Genomic DNA, 23166 nt, shown 5'->3' on the forward strand with positions numbered 1-23166 from the left:
ACCCTTGAGAAGTTCCGGGAATACAACTTGCAGACTCATCATCTGTTCTTAGATTTCAAGGCAGCGTACGATTCAGTAAAGAGAAACGAGCTATGGCAGATAATGCAAGAAAACGGTTTTCCGACGAAACTAATTAGGCTGATTCGTGCAACGCTGGATGGTTCGAAATCATGTGTACGGGGTGCAGACGAGATTTCGGCCTCGTTCGTGACCTTAGATGGGTTGAAGCAGGGAGATGCTCTTTCGAACTTGCTATTCAACATCGCTCTCGAAGGAGCGCTCCTTGGTTTTGCGGACGACATCGACATCATCGGAATCGACCGTAGAGCAGTGGAAGAGGCGTTCGCGCCTTTTAAGAGGGAGACAGCGAGGATTGGTCTCACGATAAATTCTACCAAAACGAAGTACATGGTCGCTGGTAGAAAGCGTGGGAGCAATAGTGGTGTTGGTAGTGAAGTGATGCTAGATGGCGAAAAATTTTAAGTTGTGGACGAATTTGTTTATCTTGGTACTTTAGTGACGTGCGATAATGATGTTACCCGCGAGGTGAAAAAGCGTATTGCGAACAGGGCTTTCTACGGGTTGCGTAGCCAGCTGAACTCCCGCAGCTTGCGTACGAAAACGGAATTCGCGCTGTACAAGACGTTGATTCTGCCGGGAGCCCTTTATGGCCACGAATCGTGGGCATTGAAAGAGGCCGATCGGAGAGCTTTCGGTGTCTTCGAGCGTAAAGTGCTGCGAACAATACTCGGCGGTAAACTGGAAAATGGCATCTGGCGGCGTCGCATGAATCACGAGTTGTACCAAGTATATAACGGCATGGATATTGTGAAGCTTATAAAACACGGCAGGCTACAGTGGGCTGGGCATGTGGCACGAATACCGGAAGAGCGTCAAGCGAAGTCAATATTCAGCAGGGAATCCGGAAGAGGACGTCGGCTTCGGGGTAGGCCACGCACGCGTTGGCTTTGTGCAGTTGAGGAGGACATTAGGTCCTTGAACGTCCAAGGCGACTAGAAGCGATTGGCTCAGGACCGAGACTAATGGAGACGGTTACTTCGTTCGGCGCAGATTTGAATTCAACGAGTCGTCGCCCATCAGGTACTCAGGTAGGTACTAGCGAAAATACGCGTACGGTTCACAAGGGTGACAACTATGGAATGATCACAGACAAACAGACATAACACTCGCAATTTATTCATCGAACAAGCATTTAACGGACAATTTAAAAAAATCGCAGTTGGTAGTACCGCCACCTGTGGCGCGCATAGTAAATTCCCTTGCGTTTGACGTTTACACACTACCGCCATCTGTTCAGTATAGTGCCCACCACAGTATACTCAACAGATGGCGGTAATGGTTTAGCGACGATGTTTTACAGTGAGAAATATTCAATGTGTTATGTCTGTTTGTCTGTGGAATGATCTTTATTCAGTTTAATAGCGAATTTGTTTATTATCGGGGTTGGAACCAGTTCCAACCCAGTGCGAAACCGAACTTTTTGTCAGTGCGAACCTCAACCTGAGTTAGGTTTTAAAAACAAACGATCAAACTGACGTTTGTCAGAAAACAAGCAGACCCGATCTTGATACCCGATTCAGGTTGGAACTGAATAATAAACAAATTCGCTATTAGATTCGTAGCAGAGTGGTAGCAAAGTAGTGTGCGTGTCAGTGTTACATTGAGTGTGGATAACTGGGATAAATGAGATAAAATATAAATGTTGCACTCAAAGAAATTGTGTGGTTCAAATTGAAAACGGTGCCACACGGTTGTGTAACCCGTCATCCTCATGGTATATACCTCGATATAACGTAACTGTCACTTTTGACTTCCATCGCTAATTTTTCGTAGACGATCATTCAAACAAGTACAGTAATAACACCATCGGACAGATGAGATAATCCCTCATCTATTGGCATTATTAATTTGTATGATTCAATTGTTATTAGCGAGATATTGACAATGGAAGTCAATAGTGACAGTTATGTTATATCGAGGTATACCTGTATCAGGAACCCCAAATCAGCTTGCCCAAATCAAGGAGTGGTGGAAAAAAGGATACTTCTACTCCTCCTGGATTCCGCAGAACTGACTATACCCAGAATTTTTCACCTCTTTCGGGGACATCCAAATCCCCCGATGCCCTAATTTTAAGAACAGAAGCCCCTTCTTCAGCTGGGTTGTTCTCATTTGATGACATTGTGGACGGTATCCTTAAGTACCTCGATATTTTTTAACCTCTGAAAAGCATTGTTTTGACAATGCTTCCTACTGTAAAGAGACCCTCTCTCCCTTTTCGATGGATAATTTTCCAAAGTCCCCGACTTGATCACTGTTCTACAGTGGAGTTGTCGAATTCATATTCCCAAATTAGAATATTTTAAGTTCTTAGTTCGCAATAACGATTGTGATGCATTTGCTCTTTGAGCCGGCGCCGGTGGTGTAGTGGTAAGCGTGACTGCTTTCTCACCCCAATGGGTCTGGGTTCAATCCCAGCCGAGGTCGGTGGGATTTTTCTAAGGCATAAACATCTCTGGTCACGTCTTCCTTCGGAAGGGAAGTAAAGCCGTGCGTGCCGGCCCATGTGTGCTTGAATGGGTGCGATTATCGCAGGTGTGGAAGCTGCCTTCCTGCACATTCGATTGCCGTCAATTGATGGCAATCGATGTTCGTCGGTCATGCTTGGCATGCACAGTTGTACACATTCACTGCTCCTTTGTTAATAACTTTTCACTCAGTTGTTAAAATTTATTTTTCTTTAAAGTAATTGATAGATTAGGATCATAGTTTTCTATAGACATGCAAAGAGTAGGTAAATCTTAACATTTGAATCAACACCAATGAATTTTTACACCTAAAGTCCGAGATGTGCAGCGAGCATTTCTCACTGCATTTTTACAACACAGAAACAAATACAGTTTATTACTAGAATTAAAATCTACTTTTTTTTACGAATCTATAACAAGCTTAAAGTCTATTCTATCGACTGCTTCAAAAAACAATATGTTTTGTCAACTCTGTGCAAAGTTATTAGCAAATGAGCAGTTCGTGACCAAAACTGTTAATGACAAGCATGCCGTCGGTGATTGGCACTAGATTGCGGAACAGAGACCGACGTTAAATAAAGGAATGGCATTTGCTCTTTGTGAAACTCTAGCTCTCTACAGATATCGACCTTCCTTTTTATGATTTTAACATTTTTCGACTGGATCGTGAGGATTCGCGTGGAGGAGGGGTGCTTTTGGGGATCAAAGAATGAATCTTCCGCAATTTCCAGTTATTGAATTTGAAGTTGACGCATGTCAGGCTAAAATTAAGAGCATTTGTATTGTTTCTGTTTATATTCCTCCCCGAGTTTCAGAAAATCGAAAACAACTATCAGATATCTGTTCAGTTCTTCCTACGGTTGATTATGGGAGATTTTAATGCCCACGGTACAGGCTGGGGCGTATGCTGACAACCCTTCATTTTGATATACGATCTGGGTGCCAATTCTTAACAATGGAGAAGTAACACGTTTGGGTGGTCCATCCTCGAATGGAAGTAGATTAGACATCACCCTTTGCTCTAATTCATTATCGTTGGATTGCACGTGAAATATGATCAAAGTTTCAGTTCCCATTGGGTTCAATCCGTCTGAACCCATTAACGTCGGCGAACGATCTTACCCGCAATATCGATTGGGCAAAGTTCAAGACTGTGATAAATGAAGCACTAACGTCGGTAGAAGGGCTTCTACCGTTGGAGGAATATAACTTCTTTTCCAATCTGATCTTGGACAGCGCGCTTCAAGCTCAAACTCGACCGGCTCCAGGAACGTCATTCCTTAGGAAACCTCCTTCCGCTTGGTGGGATCAGCAATGCATTGAGATTTATCGCAAAAAGTTTGACGCGTTTAAGCTCTTCCGGAAACGTGGAACACCGAGCATTTCGAACCGCACTTGGCTCTTAAGCGCTATGTCTATATAACCTTCCTAGTGCATTGGGGTCATTTTGGCCTGAAAACAGTGTGTACATTTTTCCTATTGCATTAGGAACTTTAAGATTAGTGTAAAAATAGAATATTTACTTTCCGGGAAATGACGTAAAATCGAGATGGTTATATTCGATAGTCGTCAACAGTCGTCAACAGGACTTCCTGGGTACAGTAACAGTCAAATCTCTTCAACTCGATATTTGAGGAATCATCGATTTACAGAATAATAAATACAAAGACATTTGAACTTTTTCACAAAAGCTCCAAAAGTTCATCTTAGAAATCTTTTGAACTTCCCATGACTGACCTTCCCTGCCAGTGTCGTGGAAATTTCCGAAGCTTCCTAGCAGGGTTGCTTCCACTCACTTACTATAAAAAATATTTCTTCGGAATTATGCAATCATTAGATGTTATAATGATACGTTGTACTTGTAAGTAACAAGAAGAGGGTGTAAAGTATGTGTTGGATTTATAAAACCTGTCAATTTCGCTTTCAGAGCGTCACAATCAGCTATCTTATGATTCGTGAGCGTTCACTCAAAGTGAGCGCTCGAGAGTCGTAAAATCGATGATTGTGACGCACTGAAAGCAATATTGACAGATTTTATGTATCAAACACATACTTCTTGACCTCTTCTTGTAACTTACAAGTACTAATTAGCATTATACTATTTCATGATTTCATAATTCCAAAAAACATTTTTTTATAGCAAGTGAGTGGAAGCAACCCTGCTTCCTAGCAGTCCGGTCCTAATTCTTTCGCATTTATTTCCCCTTCTCTTGAGCCTTTGATATGATACGAAATATAGGAAGACAACGTCAATTCTTACCTCTTCCTCATCGGCAGACACCGTTTCCTGGGAAGAACCGCCATTTTCGAAGCTGGCGTCGTTGCTCGCTGGATCAAGGGTTGTAACGCTCAACGTATTATCGGAGAACACTGATGCCGACGATACCAACAACATTGGCCTCGGTGTGAGCGGTGGAGGTTTGGGTAGCTCTTCCCTCCGCATAACATCCGTACCCGGGGCTGACGTTACCATCGTAGGTCGGATTTCATCTGTAATGGTTTCCGGTTCGTCCAGTGGCTCTTGTTTTATGACTTGCTGCGAATCATCCAATTCGGGTTCCGCCATAAGTTGCGGAACGGGCAGCTCTGGGACAGTCTGCTTTGGCTGGTTGGAGCTATGATTCAAATTTAGTGACATGACGTGCACAATTTTGGGAATAAGTGGCTCTGAGACGGGGACGGATGGTTTTGGAGTCACTACTTGGGGAGCAGGTTGCTTCTGGAGTGGTGGGGGGACAACTCGTACCGTTGTAGCACTCGTTCGTTTTACCACTTGAATAGGGTGATTGGATCTTACAAAAACTTTAGGGATATGTGTTGCTTTCGGAGCCATAGCCGCAGCTGAAATTATTAGTGGTTGATTAGGCAGTGAGCTGATAGGAGCAGGAGTTCTCACTATTGGAGTTGAACCAAATGGATTTGTAGAATCGTTTGTCGGCTCTACCTTTATCGTACTCAACAGGGGCTCATCTTCGACTGCTGACTGCGGATTAATAATCTCATTGGGTAACCCTTTTCCATCGGATTCGCATATTCTCGCTGTGCTTAGAATCCCGGAATGCCTAGAGTGAACAATGGTTGTGGACTCTCTGGAAGCTACGGGAGGAACCGCTCGGACTTGCACAGATTTAGAGGACGATGGATTCACCACCTTCATCAGAGTTGGACCTTTGGGTTCCATCGTTTTGTCTTCTTCAGCACCCCATTTCAATAAAACCGGTAAGTGCGTGTGTGCTCCAAAGAACTTCACTATACCGTTTACCATGGCGATCGTGCTGCTACAATCATGTCTAATGCAACTCCAGTGAGAGATATTACTCTGCTCCGAAACCGTTGTGTACCAGAATCCTTGGCAGAACACAATCTCTTGACTGATACCGCGAATTAACGTAATCGATCTTTTCGCACCATCTGACCCGTCTTTCACCGCCGATTCTATAATGATTTCACGCTTATGATTGTGCACGCTGCGAACGGATAAGACTTCACTGCGATCGTTGGTGATCAAAACTGCCGGGCAAGTCCTATGAGGATCATGCAAGCTTCTACAAATGAACGTCAGCGTTCTATTCGAATTGATAATCTCGAAGCTATACCGATAACCATCGAAGATGTACTCGCCATGGCAGTATACCGACTTGACATCTTCCATCTTCTGCTTGTGTTGATGGTTCGCATACTTGGAACAAATTTTTCCACTAGGATGACTAACGATGAACGCCGGGCAGCACACCACACTGCAACCCCAAATTATGGAGTTCATACCGTTGCCAAGACAAGAGTACCAGTACCAATTGTCCTTGTACCGAAGTGGTTGTTTACGATCCGGTTCCAACGATTTTCGCATGTTGAGATAGATATTCTGACGAGCACAACGAGTCCGAAACTGGTGCAACTGTTCCAGGCTTTCGTAGCATTTCTTGCAGATCAACGAATAGGTTAGCTCTCCGATGGATATCTGGAATGTAGGAAAAAAATGTTTTCATCAAGGTGGCTTATAAACAAATGTTCTTAGGGGTCTTAGATAGCACACGCAGCGTAGAATATTATAAAATTTCTAGATAGAGCTGGAATTAGGGCCAATGTCGCAATGGGCTTGAACTGAGAAAAATGAGTCTGAAGTTTTGAACAAAAATTATTAAATATAATTTAAACTTTAAACCCATTTCTAGAAATGAACTGTTCCTAATTCTTACATTATTGGTTAGCATTATGGTGAGATAAATAAAAATATTTTTATTTTTATTTACAGCTCGAAAAAAATGAAAATGTTGCATGTGCCCTTTTGATTTATAGTATCTTGTATCGCCTTGAGGTTATTCGCCCGGCTGCGTTCACAGATGATATTTCGCCCCTATGTTTCGCCTGCTAGTTTTTGACATTGTCTGTTTCGCCTCAATGTTTACGTTCTTTTTCCTGGTGGTTTGTTACTATCGACCTATTGCAGTTTGTTGGATTCTAGATAAATTCATGTGTTGGGGTGTTTTCGCTTATTTCGATCAGATTAACAATATTTTCTTTTGATTACCAACCGGTAATTGCAAGGAGTAGTGAAAAGATTCAAATTATATCTTTCGCCTTGTATGGAGAAAATATGTCTGTTTCGCCCCATCTATGTATATGGGAGGAAGCGGCCGTAAGAGCCAACTCAATTTGTAATAAAAAAAAAGTTGGTTTCGCCCTTATGTTTTTTTCGTTTTTTTAAGAAAGTACATTATTTGTCCAAACATTTTTAGTATCGTTTTGTAGCATTCTAATAGTTGTATAACGTGATGTATTAACCTCAGTTTGTTTACACTTGCGACATTCGCCCTTATTCCAGCTCTATCTAGATTTTACCAAATTCACGAGCATTTTGGACACGCTTCTTATTCTTCTTCAGCTAGGCTTAAGTGGACCCTACACGATTGCTTTTATTGACAATAATCGTATTGTCAATACATTCTATATTGACGTCAATACATTGAGATTGACAATATTTCTGAATTCACATCATCAATATTATTGTCAATAATTCCCCTTCGCGTCAATATATTTATGCGTGTGAGGATTGCTTTAGAGTTCTGGATGCACTTCCATAGTTATTAATTGAGAGCTTTCCATGCCAACGCCAAAGCATGAATGTGTATAAGGTGTGGCAGCACAATGATACTCAATACTCAGAGAAGTCGAGATAATTTCCAACCCGAAAGACAAATATGCGTAACCCATCAATCTGGATAACCGTTCACGCATTTAACGATTGTTTTGAAAATTTTCATTTCCGCGAACTACTGCTGGTATCGGATCACTTTGATGTTTCTATGTATACTGCTTACCTTGCATGTCATATTATCGGTACAGTTGAAAACCGGAAATCCGCATAGGCGACAATCGTTATTACTCTTGTTCTGTACGTTAACCAAAGTGTCGGACATAGTGCGCTGTATTCGCACAATAGTGGGAATGTTCGACGTTAGAAATCGTCCTTACCGAGGTCCTATGTTTTTTTCAAGAAAAACTTATTCAAAGAGATACGTCTGTTTGTCTGTGGTAATACCGTGCCTTTACTGATTAGGCCCCAACTTTGAACACACATGTGATTAAAATATGGCTCCCACCTATTATTCTGCACCTCTTATATCGCCTTACAATGTCAGACTAGAGTCAAGTTCAACAGGGTCTTCTTTCCCCGCTAATGTTTCTGTTGGCTTAGTAAGCATTGAATCAGTGATGATCAAAGTATGTCAGCACTATGCTGCCCATAAAAGCATAATTCTAGATAGAGCTGGAATTAGGGCGTAACAGCCTTTGCAAACAATTACTTCTATCGATGATTTCTAAGAACTCAAGGTGGTGTTCTTGATTTGCGTTGACAAGACTTAACTTTCTAGAAATCATCGATAGAAGTCATTGTTTACAAAAGCTGTTACGCCCTAATTCCAGCTCTATCTAGAATTGACCACTTTGTCAAGCAGTTTTGGTGTGACTTTCTACCAGCGATTTCACAAAACTGGACCAACTAATTTATATATTTTTATGAAACGCACAAATATTGGCTACTTTTCTCGTGGTTCTCAAAATAATGTTTTATTTCAAAGTTCAAGTGGTAGTAAATGTCATTTTAACTGCTCGAATGCAGGGTTGCTTCCACTCACTTGCTATAAAAAAATATTTTTCGGAATTATGCAATCATTAGATGTTATAATGATATGTTGTACTTGTAAGTAACAAGAAGAGGGTGTAAAGTATGTGTTTGATTTATAAAACCTGCCAATTTCGCTTTCAGAGCGTCACAATCAGCGATCTTGTGATTCGTGAGCGTTCACTCAGAGTGATCGCTCACGAGTCGTTAAATCGCTGATTGTGACGCACTGAAAGCAATATTGACAGATTTTATGTGTCAAATATGACGATGATATATCATGACCTTTTCTTGTAACTTACAAGTACTAATTAACATTATACTATTTCATGATTTCATAATTCCGAAAAACATTTTTTTATAGCAAGTGAGTGGAAGTAACCCTGCTCGAATGAAGTGGTTAATTGTCCCATCTTTGCTTGATTTCCTATTCATATGTGCCACGAATTTAAAAAAAAAAACGGTCCGCGTGTAGAGGGCCTTAAAAAGTTTGTTTACAAAAGCTTTTGTGCCGTTACCAAATGTTACGCCTGATATCGTCACTGAAATCCTTTCACCTCTACCGTCAGGTACGACAAACGATATCAGGGCAGGCGGTACCGATCGGAAACATTTGGCCGAGAGCAAACGAGCGGTTGGAAGTAGTTTTGCCATTGCAGTTGCGGATACCAGAGCAACCGGCAACTCGTTAATCACAACCGGTAAGGGGAAATCTCAACTCACTGACGGGCATTTACTTTTTCCGTCAGGCACGATAAACGCCGTTAGGGCAGGCGATACCGATCGGAAGTGGGATCCCGAGGATTCGTTGGCGCGCTTCAGAACGCTACCGCCATTCTGTGGCTAACCGATAGCAAACTGGAAGCAAGTCCAGTCAACCGGGTTACCATATCAAAAACTTGAAAAGGGTTAGGGTAAGGTTAGGTTTGGAGATAAAAGAGGACAATGTTTCCTTTTCTTAACATTAAAGGAGGACAATGAGGTTTTATCAATTAAGATTGTTCATTACTTGAAGTCGTTGTCAATTCAATTCTTCTGAAAAATGCACCAAACTTAATAATTTATTTTTAATACTACAAGCAAACCAAAAATTTATTAGAATGCATGTTAATTCCATTTCCTATCATCCTCTGTTCATGAACCTCGTCATGAACATCGCAGCGAATGTTAGATGTTGCCCTTGCAGACGATGCAATGATTTTTAATCTTTTTTTATTCATTGTTCTGGATATGCTTTCACCTACACAAGCAAGCATTTGCCTTGATTTTTATGTATAACATGGTACAACCAATAATCAATACGAAACTAACGATTTTAAATTGGCTCACTACTTGACTAGCCTATTGGTCCCAAGCAAATCGATTAACGTACCCCATTCTAGTCGAAATTCTAGTACTACACAATGTTTGTTTTGATTCGCTATGAAAGTTTGACAGATAAAATAAGGGGTTCGTGGATTATTCTATGTTTCGAGGGGTGCATCGATTAGCTTGGGACCGAAGATAGTACCAGAGCTGAGCCAAAAAGTTGAGCACGTTTTTTCGGGACCTACTAGTTTTAGAGTTACCTCTATGGTACAACGACGCACACACTTGCCTCGATTCTCTCCAGCAGAAAAAAGCAAACGAAGTCGAGTATGCGAGGAAATGAACGCTTCTTGTTTGCTTTTAGCCTTTCCATATCCAGAAGCATACACGGATAGAAATCTCCTTATACTTTTTGGCAAATTTCAATGGCTGATTATTCATAAAATGTATAAGTCAACTAATAAGCAGACGCCTTGGAAAAAGTTAATGAAGATCATATGTCAAATGAAATGTATAAGTTGTCACACATACCTTTTATGCATTCTTATAGGAACTATGTGGTTTGTCTTATGGAATGTAAAGGGTGATACGGTCAAAATTTGGTCAAGGGAAAACGCGTGTAAATCGGTGAAATCGTTTATTTAAAAAATCAAATTAAATTTCTTTTTCAAGTTCAATTAGTATAAAATTCAGGAAAAATATTCAGTTAGGTTTCCGCTTTTCCAAATCCGAATTGCCGGGCCTTACGCTTGACCCCTGCCATCAGATTTTGTAGCCAGTTTGCCTTGAACTGCTGCTCACCCTTAGCAGTTTTTTTGGTCTTCTTTAGGTTCCGCTTGACAATAGCCCAGTATTTCTCAATTGGGCGGAGCTCTGGCGTGTTGGGAGGGTTCTTGTCCTTGGGAACCACCTGCACGTTGTTGGCGGCGTACCACTCCATGGCCTTTTTACCGTAATGGCAAGATGCCAAATCCGGCCAAAACTGTACGGAACAACCGTGTTTCTTCAGGAAAGGCAGCAGACGTTTATTCAAACACTCTTTCACGTAAATTTCTTGGTTGACAGTCCCGGAAGCTATGAAAATGCTGCTTTTCAAGCCACAGGTACAGATGGCTTGCCAAACCAGATATTTCTTTGCGAACTTTGACAGTTTCATGTGCTTGAAAACATCTGCTACCTTTCCCCTTCCTTTTGCCGTATAAAACTCCTGTCCCGGAAGCTGCTTGTAGTCGGCTTTGACGTAGGTTTCGTCGTCCATTACCACGCAGTCAAACTTCGTCAGCATCGTCGTGTACAGCCTCCGGGATCGCGCTTTGGCCGTCGTATTTTGTTTATCATCGCGATTTGGAGTCACTACCTTCTTGTAAGTCGATAGTCCGGCTCGTTTTTTGGCTCGATGCACGGTTGTAGACGATACACCCAGCTTATTTGCGGCATCTCGGAGAGAGAGGTTAGGGTTTCGCTTGAAACTACCGGCAACTCTCTTTGTCGTCTCAGCGGCTTCCGGTTTTCGCTTTCCCCCCGATCCAGACTTCCTGGCTGTCGACAAACGTTCCCCAAACACTTTAATTACATTTGTAACGGTTGATTTGGCAACTTTTAGCGATTTTGCCAACTTTGCGTGCGAGTAGCTCGGATTTTCGCGATGCGCGAGCAAAATTTTGATACGCTGCTCTTCTTGCTTGGACGGCATTTTGACAACTGAAGAGTGAATTCCAAAATCAAAATAGGAGCAACATTCTACACACACACACCTTCAAAATGAGGGGTGTTCAGGTTTTTTAAATGCAAAATTGAAAGAAATACGTCAAGTTGATATTGACCAAATTTTGACCGTATCACCCTTTATAAGGCTGATGTTTTAGCAAAAATGTATAAGTGAAACACATGAATAAAATAATTGATTTTCGTTTCGTGTAGAGAGAGCAGTGGGGAAAGCACAGGTCTGTTATTTGCAAAGTTCGTGGTTCGAGTCCCCCCCCCCCCAATCGGCACTTTTTTCGACATGATTAAATTTCACTCACTAATACATATTCCACCTTTTTCTTTCTCCAATTTTCTTGCATTGGATCGCAGTCGGTATATCGCATCCTCGGTTCATGCGGTCTCCATTAACATCCTCTGATGATGAATCCCACATAATTGTAAGCGAATCTTACATTCCCCGGTTGGGTGTAGAAAATGATCTAGTCTAACGGTTTTGCATGAAAACTACAGCTTTACAGCCATAAAACCATCCCTTCTTTTATCATGAACAAAAATTAAGATACATGCCATCGCTGATTGAAACCAACAGGAAAAGGAACATCTAAGCAATCTGTTAATTTCACTATTGATTCAGTATAGGACTCTTTTTTTTTGGGTATCAAGCTGGAGCTGCGTGACAGCTTAATTTTCAAGACTTGACCCATTTGAATAAATTTTGCTTCTGTCTTTGACAATACATTGACAATTGGAGTATTTAAACAGTAATAGTTTGTTGATACCAGAACAATCGGGATATCGGGAAGGTCATTCTTGTGAAACCGCGTTGAATTTGGTATTAGCGAAGTGGAAAAATAACTTGGAGTGTAAAGATACGATTGTTGCTGTTTTTTTGGATCTTAAACGCGCTTTGAAACAATTTCTAGGCCCTTATTGTTAAGATCAATCAAGCGCTTTGGAATTACGAGTACTGCATATAAATGGATTGAAAGCTATTTGTCTGACAGAACTCAACGGACTGTTTTTTATGATTCTGTTTCCAGTCCCGTGGGGAATACCCTTGGAGTGCCCCAGGGAAGTGTATTAGGGCCCCTGTTATTTATTATGTATATTAATGACTTGCGACGTGTTTTACGATTTTGCGACATTAATCTTTTTGCAGGTGATACTGTGCTATTCATTGCAGCTAAGGATTTAGATGATGCTGTTTTACACTTGAATGAAGATTTGCGTTCTCTAAGTAGATGGTTGAAGTATAATTAACTATAATTAATTGAATACAAGTAAAACTAAATTTATGGTAATTTCGCGGAATCGAGTAAATGAGAACGTCTCTGCTGTAATTGATAATGAGTCTATTGATCGCGTTCGGGAGATTAAATATCTTGGCGTGATTATTGATGACACACTTAAGTTCAACTCTCACATTGACAATGTCATCAAGAAAATTGCCAAGAAGTATGGAATTCTATGTCGATTGAAAAACGATTTAACTATTGCCAGTAAAATACAGCTATACAAATCAATCATGTCTCTTCATCTTGAAATCGAGATTACAGCGCTTGCAGAATAAAATAATGCGTTTGATTTTGAGATATAGTAGATTCACTTCCTCTACTTTGATGTTAGACGCCTTACAATGGTTGTCGGTGAAGCAAAGAATTGTATATTTGACTATGGTGTTCATTTTTAAAGTAGTTAACGGTTTGCTGCCTCGATATTTGTTTGATCGAATTGAAAGAGGAAGTGACTTTCATAGATATAATACTAGAAACGCGGTTGAAATAAGAACACCACATTTCATGACTTGTGCTTCACAAAATTCATTATATTATAAAAGAATAAATGTTTTCAATTCGATGCCTAGACATATCAAACGTTTAGCAACACTTACAGTATTTAAAAGACACTGCATTTCACACGTTAAAACTGTCTTTTGAACAGTTATCCAGTGATTTTTTTTATGAATTGACAAATTATGTATCTTGACGAAGTTATCTCTAACGGATTATTTTATATGGATAGCTGTCATAACGACTTTTTAATAATTATTGTAGCACTGCAAAAACTATTTCTGTTCGCCACGAGGGTGATGATGGATTTTTAATATTTGATTTAATAGTAGATTAATTAATTTAAAAAAAAAATGTAGTCTACAAAGGTTTGAGCCTTGCGCGCGTATTACGGATATAGAGGACTGAATTTAGAATTTCGAATGTTGAGACTTTAGCACAAATGTCCAACAAAATAATTAATAATTTCAGGCAAAAATCGTTGCAATCCTCAATTGCAACGATTAATTCCCTTTATACTTAGATAAGATTTAGTTTTAGTTTTTAGTTTTAAGATATCAATTGTTATACTGACATGCAGGTTAAAAAACCTGTTTAAAATACTGAATTGCCAAGACATGAACAATGTAAAAACACTTAGATATATATCATAACAATTAAGGCTGGTACGTTACTGCAGTAACTGGAGCACCTAGGTTAAAATGAAATGTAATTTATTTTGAATTTGGAACAAATAAAGAATAAAAAAAAAAAAAAAAAAAAAAAAAAAAAAAAAAGAGGACTGAATTTAACATTTGATAAAAAAATGCAATTGTGAAGCTTATTTGAAAGATACCTTGAGTCAGTAGTAAGTTTTCTGGCAAATGTTAGGGGTTCGTGAGCATTCCTGACATTGCTGAAAATTATGATAGCATCAGATTGCGGAATTGCTAGTGTAATAGGATGCTTTGTTGATTGTTTATTAACTCTTGATTGCTTGTAATACTTATGAATATTTTAGGTGGACAAAAAGGCGAACTAAGAGGTGGACGCCTGAGCTTTTCCACATTTATATCGCTGTGAAGCAACTGTAAACTCTAGAGGGAATTTATATCTGTAACTGAAACCAGTGCAACGGCGCAGGTGGTGTAGTGGTAAGCGTGATTACCTCTCACCCCAGCAGGCCTGGCATAAGAGGCAATTAATTAATTAATTTAGCTTTATTTAGGAGGCTTTCAGCCTTAGGCTGGTTCGCCTCGCATAAGAGGCATAACATTTCTGATCACGCCTTCCTTCGGATGGGAAGTAAAGCCGTTGGTCCCCGGTTCATGAGTTGATGGGTCGATAGGTAGGGTCCAGGTGTGGGAGCTGCCTTCCTGGCACGTCGGTAGCATTGGTGCTGAGCACGGAAAACAAGATCGACGGAAAAAACAAACCAAAGGAAAAAAAAAAAAACTGGAACCAGTTCGATTTTGTTTGCCAACCTGGTTAAAATATCATATTCAATTATCTTAAAGATAAATCGTCCAGCTCAAACCTTTGTAGGGGTAAGAGGTGGGACCATCATCATCATCATCATCAATACAGCAGAAGGACTAGCTTATGTTGGCCGCTTGAACACTGGATTCCGTATGTATTGTTTCAAGATAGTTATAGAAAAAATGCTGTGACGTGTGCGCGTGGATACATCCTCGTAGTAAACTGATTGAATAAGTAAATCCGTTTCGAACGAAATATCTGAATTATGTATGTTACGAAAACCGCGCGAATTCCGAAAGCCGTGCGAGACAACCGAAGCGAGAAAAAGGCTTATTATGATTTAAAGAGTGCCACCAAAATAAATGTGATAGCCTATGTTGACAAGTTGATTAATTTTGGTTTCCTCCCTAGATATTCTACTTATTTACTACTGAGCTTTGTATCAAATTAGTTAATTTAAAGAACGTATCAATAAATTCAAGATTTCGCTACCGCACCGAACAAATTCTATAAGCTCAAAAGCGTTTGACAAGCTCTACCGAATTGCGTATCACTTCTGCGTAAGCTCCGTAGACGTAGTCGCGTTGAATCCGACAGTCGGCAAAGGTTTAACCTGTACCAACACCGCTTAAGGAACGACCTCGAGTCAGTAAAACCGTTTAGAGCTAAACATCTAAATTACGTAAAACGCTGGCCAGACTGAGGAGTTATAACATGTTATAACGGTTGTCAAATAATTGCAACACAGAAACCACCATCAAGATAGCGCTATAACATGTTATAACTCTGTAGTCTGAACGTACTATAAGATACGAAAATCGCGCAAATTGTGAACGCCACGCGAAACAACCGTAGAGAAAAAAAACAACTTATTATCACTTAAAGAGTGCCGCCAAAATAAATGTGATAGCCTATGTTGGCAAGTTGATTAATTTTGGTTTCCTCCCTAAATATTCTAGGGGAATTTACGTATTCTTGGCAACCTAAGCAGCAACCTTCTTTCTATAGCCTTTTTCTCTAAGGAACGCACACATATGCAGTATTGGTTTGTTTACAATCTTTTGCTGCCAGCTGCTCTAACAATTTCAGTCGAAAGAATTGTCAAAAACTGTTTTGAAACGCTTTTACAAAGCTCCAATCTTCTCTAGTGAGAGCGAGTATTGTCGGCAACCAGTTTTTCTTCGGCAACCGTTCCATTTGAACTGCATGTAAATCTGCTGTTCTATTATCGGCAACTCGAAATCAGCTACAATTTGTAGTGCGTGTGTTTCATTTCAAGAAAACCCTGCTAGATTGCTTTTTCTCAGTGGTAAAAATATAGTCAAATTGAAGCTGAAAGCATAAAGAATTGTTTGCATGCATTCAGCGAAGTGTTTTCGTAAGAAAATCCAGTGAAAATAGTGTTTCAATTTGTGTTGCCGAAAATAGTCTGTCATGCCGAAGCCGTCATTTCCCCTACTTATTTTACTGTTGAGCTTTGTTTCAATTTAGTTATTTTACCGCATGTATCAATCATTTCAAGATTTCGCGACCGTACCGAACAAATTCTATACTACAGAAGCTCAAAAAAAAACTTTTGGTGAGCTCTACTGCATTGCGAATCACTTCTGCGTATGCTCCGTAGACGTAGGCGCGTTGATTCCGACAGCCGCAAAAAGTTAAACATGCATCAATACCACATAAGGAAAGATCGATTTTATGTAAATAGGGTTTAGTTCATAGATTAACATTGACTCAAATGCTAGATTAACATTAACTCAAATGCTTTAACCGCATATATAAGAGATTTTGCGTATTAAGAAAATAATATAGTAATCGAGTACAACAAACTCAGGGGAATACAATACCTCCAAAAGTTTAAAAGCTATTAATTGTCACATAACTCTACTTTTACTTATTTCCTAAACTATTCCTCTCCTTGTTAATCTGCTAAATGCTATTGGTCTGCCTGCGTTTTCTTTTTAAAGTTCAAGACTAAATAAGAAGATTTATTCTACAACTTTAAAGGTTAGTTGCCTCCCTAAGCGGACCCCCCCGCATCCTAATTCTTCTGTTAATCTACTTATTCTTATTTCTTATTTAAGTTCATTTGATGATTATGATATCTCATTAGACTAATTTAATAAATTATTAAAAGCTCTAATTCACCTAATCAATCATAACCCATGCTTTATTAAGTACCTGCACTTGTGCTTGTAATCTAAAATTAAACGTGTTTCAAGTACTTTTGATTTTGACCTATACCTATTTATTATATCTTAGTTCGACCCAGGTAGCACCTTCATGTGACTAAAATGCTTCATTTTGAAGTTAGTTTCCTAGCTGATTTTTAAATTATATAGGGTATATGCTCCAATTACGCTCTCACGTTTCCACTATGTCGCACCACAAAAATACATATGGGTATGTCACAATAGAAGCACACCACAGTGGAAATCTCGAGCCATAGTTCAAACACTTATCCCAAATCAAAATGAAGCACATATAAGATTAGTTACAATACCATGTACAAAAATGATGTTTAACATTGTTTCCTGAGTAATACTTCAATGAAAACAACAATGAAAGCTTGTCACGTAAATAGAAGGAGCACCGTTGGGCACTTTCTGAAATATTTCAATAGTATAATTCCCTTGCAAACCCAAATAAATCTATCTGCGTAAAAATAAATAAAATAAGAGTGATTTGCGGCAAAACCCGCCAGTATCACACCCAACGTCAGTGCCTATACGTTTAAAGGAGTAACAAGTGTGATACTATCACTGCTAGACTGGATCTTTGGTTCTCTCATGCAGTGGTTTATCAGAGAGGGGAAGCTTAGCAATCCCCAGTGCCTGCCCATGACGCCATTCTATCGCGGCATGAGCCAGCAACGCCGGCCATAAACCTACCGTCTCCAACACTCCACTATAGAGCATGAAATTAAGCCCGCCCACCAACAGCAAGGTGCAAAAACTAGCCAAGGGGAGGGAATTTGATTCATCTGAGATGCACGAAAACTTAAACTTAATTGTTATGATACATATCTTAGTGTTTTAACATTGTTCCTGCCTTGGCAATTCAGTATTTAAAACAGGTTTTTTAAAGCTGCATGTCAGTATAACAATTGAAATCTTAAAACTAAAAACTAAAACTTATCTAAGTATAAAGGGAACTAATCGTTGCAATGGAGGATTGCAACGATTTTTGCCTGAAATAATTAATTATGTTGTTGGACATTTGTTCTAAAGCCTAAACATTCAAAATTCTATGTACCTCGGTAGTACTGATGGTTGTTTCCTCAATTTTTGCAATCAAGTACCACCATGTAAGTTACGATAAATGATTTTTCACAGATGGATCAACCATAAATGCTTCCACTGGATTTGGTGTATTTAATCAATGTCATAGCGCCTCCTATAAACTGCAGAAACCATGCTCCGTATACGTTGCGGAACTCGCAGCTATATTTTACGCAGTAGAGCGAATTGCCTCACTACCTTCTGACCATTATTTCATTTTTACGGATATTCGTTCAATGAGGCCCATGAAGTACTCCTCGTATTTCCTGCCTGAAATACGATCTAAACTGAGTGCTTCATCTAACTGCTCCTATACTATCACCTTAGCTTGGGTCCCATCGCATTGCTCAATTCCGGGTAATGAGAAAGCGGACTCATTGGCTAAGATGGGCGCTATGAAAGGCGATATTTTTGAGCGACAAATCGCCTTCAACGAATTTTTCTCCATTGCTCGTCAGCAAGTCCTCATCAGTTGGCAACAAAAATGGAATAATGGTGAATTGGGAAGATGGTTACATTCTATTCTCCCACAGGTGTCGAACAAACCATGGTTCAAAGGGTTGGACACCGCGACTTTATACGCGTTATATCAAGGCTTATATGTCCAATCACTGCTCGTTAGACTCGCGCTTCTATCGAATTGGGCTCTCAGGCAGCAATGTATGTGCGGGTGGCAGTGGTTATCACGATATCGAGCATGTTGCTTGGTCATGTACCTTACACCGTGTTGTCAGATCTGAGTTATCCACATCCCTCAGGGCCCGAGGAAAACAACCCGCTATACCCGGTAGAGATGTCTTGGCGAGCCGAGACCTCGACTATTTGAATTTAATTTATGTGTTTTTAAAACGGATAGATTTGAGGATTTAGCAATTAGTGTCATCTTGTGTTCTTCCAAGTTGTTAGCTGCCCATCGGTGTACCCCCATGTTTGTCTTTTTCATCAGAGTGTCGCTTAGCTCGAGATCAAGAGCACCTTGCTCTCCAAACCTTGTGTTCACAATCCCTACCCTGCCATCAATTTGTTACAATTTGTTACCCCTAACCTCGAGATAGCCGAGAGTAATCGGCCCCCGCTTTACTAACGTTAGTTCTAAGTAATTTTGTAATCTAAACAATGAATATCGGCTCCGCAAAGCTATAGCAAATGAGCCTGAAAAAGAAACGCATTATATATAAAAAAGTAATCATGTAAAATGATAATCTCTATAAGTTACTGGTTTTATTACTTAACAGTAATAAATTTATTTAAGTTTTCGAGACAATGAAAATTTATTTTCTTTATGACCCCCTGACTTTCCCATGTCAAAAATCTCACAATATTTAAATGATATATTGAGCACATATGCTCAAGTATCACTATGAATAAAAATAAAACTTAGAATGGAAGGGGGGTTTAATTTCTTCTTCTTAAAAAAAACCTTGAACCCACCACGAGCCATTTCCGAAAAACGATCGACTTATACAAATAATGTAAGGTACGGTGGGGTAAGTGAAAACTGGTGGGGCAAGTAAACCACAATAGCAACAGAAAATGGTTTGCATTGCTAGTTCCTCAAGAAGCCGTTACAAACCAATCGTAGTTAAAAAAAAAACAAGAATCTTGTTTATTATATTTCAGTGGTTTGACAGCATTTACCCACTTGCCCCATAATTTACACTGTACCTTATGGAAACAGTCTTTCAAAAGATTTGTTCTAGCGTCTAATAGGGTTAACTACCCCATTTCCGGCCTATTAAGCACAACCCGCACTTAGTCTTTCTTAATCTAGCGCAGCTTAGAACCAAACAGAATGTTGTTATTACTGATGGCTTCTAAATTTATTTACCTTTCCGTACGTACCCTAAGGTTTGATAAAGAGAAACCAATCGTTGGGATGTTGTCAAAAGTATAACACTGTTTCTTGACGCCAAACTCGGCCTACGGATTCTAAACTCGGCCTAGCGCATTGAAACGCCATTGAAATGCCAATGAATTCACTTCGGCCTATCGGATGAAGATAAAAATTGATTCGGTCGGAGTGCTTCTTTTGTTTTTGGGAATAATGTGTGCAAACCTTCATATCACGTGTTCTCATTGACTTCGTTTGGTATCTTATTAACTAAAGTATAGTACCATATGCATAATTTATATATTAACTCTGAAATCATGGATTTATTTGAAGTTTCCTGCTCGATAGGCCTAAAATGGGCGATTAGGCCGAAGTAGTTCTCTACCCTATTGATTGAAAATCTGCATGGCGAGCAGGGTTGGCGTTGACGGCACCGTCGAAAAATTTGCTCTTCCAGCAAATTTAGACAGTTTCTTATGGGAATTTTCGGTGGAGTGAAAGTATAGTACATAGTCCGCCATGTTTCACGCACAGTCTGACTTGCTTATGGATTTTCTCATAGGAGTAAAGAGCTACAGAGTCGCCGTCAACGCCAATGAAATTAACGTCTTGGAATGAAGAACCCTGGTGGCGAATGACATAAAAATACATTGAAAACTGTTTTACCCACACTACCTAGTTGTATATAGTAGTTATAAGTAGTCTCCTTTTTCAAATATAAAACAAACCAATCCCACCGAGGTGGCCATTCTTAAAACAGGCATGATAGGACTAGGAACTGTAATTAATAATAATTGGAATTTCAAAGGAACTAAAGTTGAAAAGACGCGTCTGTGTCACTTAATAAGTAATACATGTAAGCCACACAAATTCAAGAAATATAGATCATTTAAAGTAAAAAAAAAGTCATGTTTTGCCCACACCTGGAAACGCCTACGGGTATAAAAACTAAGAGCATTTCACAGTACTCACCACCAAGTTTAAACATTCTTTGAGTTTATCCGCAAGCTGATGGTACACTCTGGCATCCTTTGGAAAAACCATGTGCACGTCCTCTGCCAGACATAGCCGACAATAAGCTCTGAAGAAATAAGAAACTTTGTTTTGACTAATATTCATTCCTTTCGTTGGTATTCTACTCACGGTAAGAATAAATCCTTGGGGATAATTTGTGGCCCCATTATTGGTACGCTTGGTACTTGCAGTCTTTGAGGAGTAATGGTATTCATCGCCATGGCGGTTGAAACTGAAACGGTTAAAATTTAAAGTTATAATTTTTATTTAATCCAACACAAAATAACTAAAACATTCAACATAAAATTTATCTTATGCGTTTTTGCAGTGTAACTACACCGCCGTACACCGAAATAATTTAGGGTGGATATGAGATGCACCTTTGTTTACAAACAATTAATGTTAATTAATGTCAATAACTACGCTTATTCCTGCTTCACTAAAGCCCTACAGAAAAAGTATGGACGTCTGGCAAAAGTTGTTCCTATCGAACCGTCAAAATCTACCGCTTTGCTCGATAGGAACCGAGATTGGAACAGTTTTTTTCAGTTTTGTGGTGGCAGTCGTCCATACTTTTACTAGAGGGCTTTAGATTACACTACACCGGTTTTACATTGCAAAAACGAAAACGACAATAGTTTTCTGTTCTGCCGAAAGGTGTCACGCTGTGCCGCTGATAAAACTTTGACATATGTCAGTTTCAATCGTCAACATATGTGACATATGTTCAAGGTATGCATACAGTTTTCAACAAAGGTGGGAACTGTCATGTTGGAGTAATTAGCTTGTAAACCAAATGTGGGATGGGAAATGCATGCTAAAATATGTTTGACACGCATGATACCTTGATTAAATACAATTATCATTGTTTATAATAAAAAAAATTGTTTGGTTGAAAATTAACTATCCTTTACCTGTAGGTTCAATGGAATCGGTAGAGGTTGAAACCAAAGATACCGCTTTCTTCGTCTTCAATTTTAAGGTAGGGACCCAATTCGGGCTGCTGACTTCAACTGGGTGTGATGGTTTTCCTAGATGAAGAAAAAAAAAAACAAACATAAATACAGAAAAAAAACAAATCCAATCTAGTACCTCATTACCTTTTTCGAAATGTTGCCCACAAATGATGGCTTTATTAACGATTGCATTGTTGTTTGGCAAACCGGCTGCTTCGATCCACAGTTGCCGTCGCAGCGCACCGCGGGATGTCTGGGATATTGGGAACCGATGGAAGCTAACGCTAACTTGACCGTATTTTGCATCGCACCCTTCGATGCAACATTCCATCTGCATCGCTGGGACACACTTTTTACCTACTGATCTGGGGAACTCAGAAGGGTTTGCGTTCGTAACGCCAGTTGCAAACATCTTAATTTGTTTTAGCGCACGAACAGAGACGGCGTAGATAGAGGATTTATAACACTTGTTTGATGACGCACCGCGGCTGCTATGATTGATTTTTGTTTGCGCGACGCTTTTAATTTGACAGTGACGCGGGTTGTCACATCTGACAAGGTTAAAGTGACAGATCAAGATTGCTATAAAAATGATCAAAGATAAGATGTTCTTAGAGAAAGGTGTGAAAAAGGAAACTCGTGCATATATATTAATTAGTAATCCTACAGAGATTTTCGGAAATATTTCTCGATAACTTTTTCAAAGGGACTTATCAGCTTTTGTAAACAATGCATTTGATCGTCGATTCGGCGTAACTGGTAGCTCGCCTACGCATGCTAATGCTACCATTAGATAGGGAAAATTTTCTCCTACCTACTAGTGGTCTTAGTAAGCGTGTGGGAGCTACCAGTTACGCAAAATCGGCGATCAAATGCATTGTTTACAAAAGCTGATACGTCCCTTTGAAAAAGTAATCGAGATTTGCAATGTGAATTGTTTTGTTTACAAAAGTTGCCAACACTTGCCGCGTAGCAAAATGTTCCAGCTTTGTACGTGACTTTATCGTTGTCTACGCTACGAGTTCGGTTGTTTACGTTGTTTGAATTCTCAGTGAATTGGTGAACTAATTTTGCCATAACCGCCGTCGTGGAAGTATAACAATGTAAGTTTTGTTTCGGGTTTCCGAAAACCCTGAGCTTCGCAAAAA

The 23166-nt window shown here is 39.6% G+C and overlaps 1 protein-coding gene across 1 annotated transcript in view; it reads right to left on the minus strand.

Moving 5' to 3' along the window:
• The window catches only part of LOC135703982 (uncharacterized), a 32654-nt gene extending 10143 nt beyond the window's left edge, over nucleotides 1-22511 (minus strand). Inside the window, exons 1-5 of the mRNA XM_065225337.1 lie at nucleotides 22163-22511; nucleotides 21977-22093; nucleotides 21192-21294; nucleotides 21021-21129; nucleotides 4810-6507 (exon numbers count right to left, since the gene is read on the minus strand). Of these exons, the coding sequence (XP_065081409.1) occupies nucleotides 4810-6507; nucleotides 21021-21129; nucleotides 21192-21294; nucleotides 21977-22093; nucleotides 22163-22430 (2295 nt within the window). The 5' untranslated portion in view covers nucleotides 22431-22511. The remainder of the gene's footprint in view (nucleotides 1-4809; nucleotides 6508-21020; nucleotides 21130-21191; nucleotides 21295-21976; nucleotides 22094-22162) is intronic.
• Nucleotides 22512-23166: the final 655 nt, after the last annotated feature.

This window comes from Ochlerotatus camptorhynchus, unplaced genomic scaffold, assembly GCF_037179485.1.
Source record: "Ochlerotatus camptorhynchus isolate MF236.1 unplaced genomic scaffold, CSIRO-AGI_Acam_v1.1 ptg000228l, whole genome shotgun sequence".
NCBI classification, from domain to species: domain Eukaryota; kingdom Metazoa; phylum Arthropoda; class Insecta; order Diptera; family Culicidae; genus Ochlerotatus; species Ochlerotatus camptorhynchus.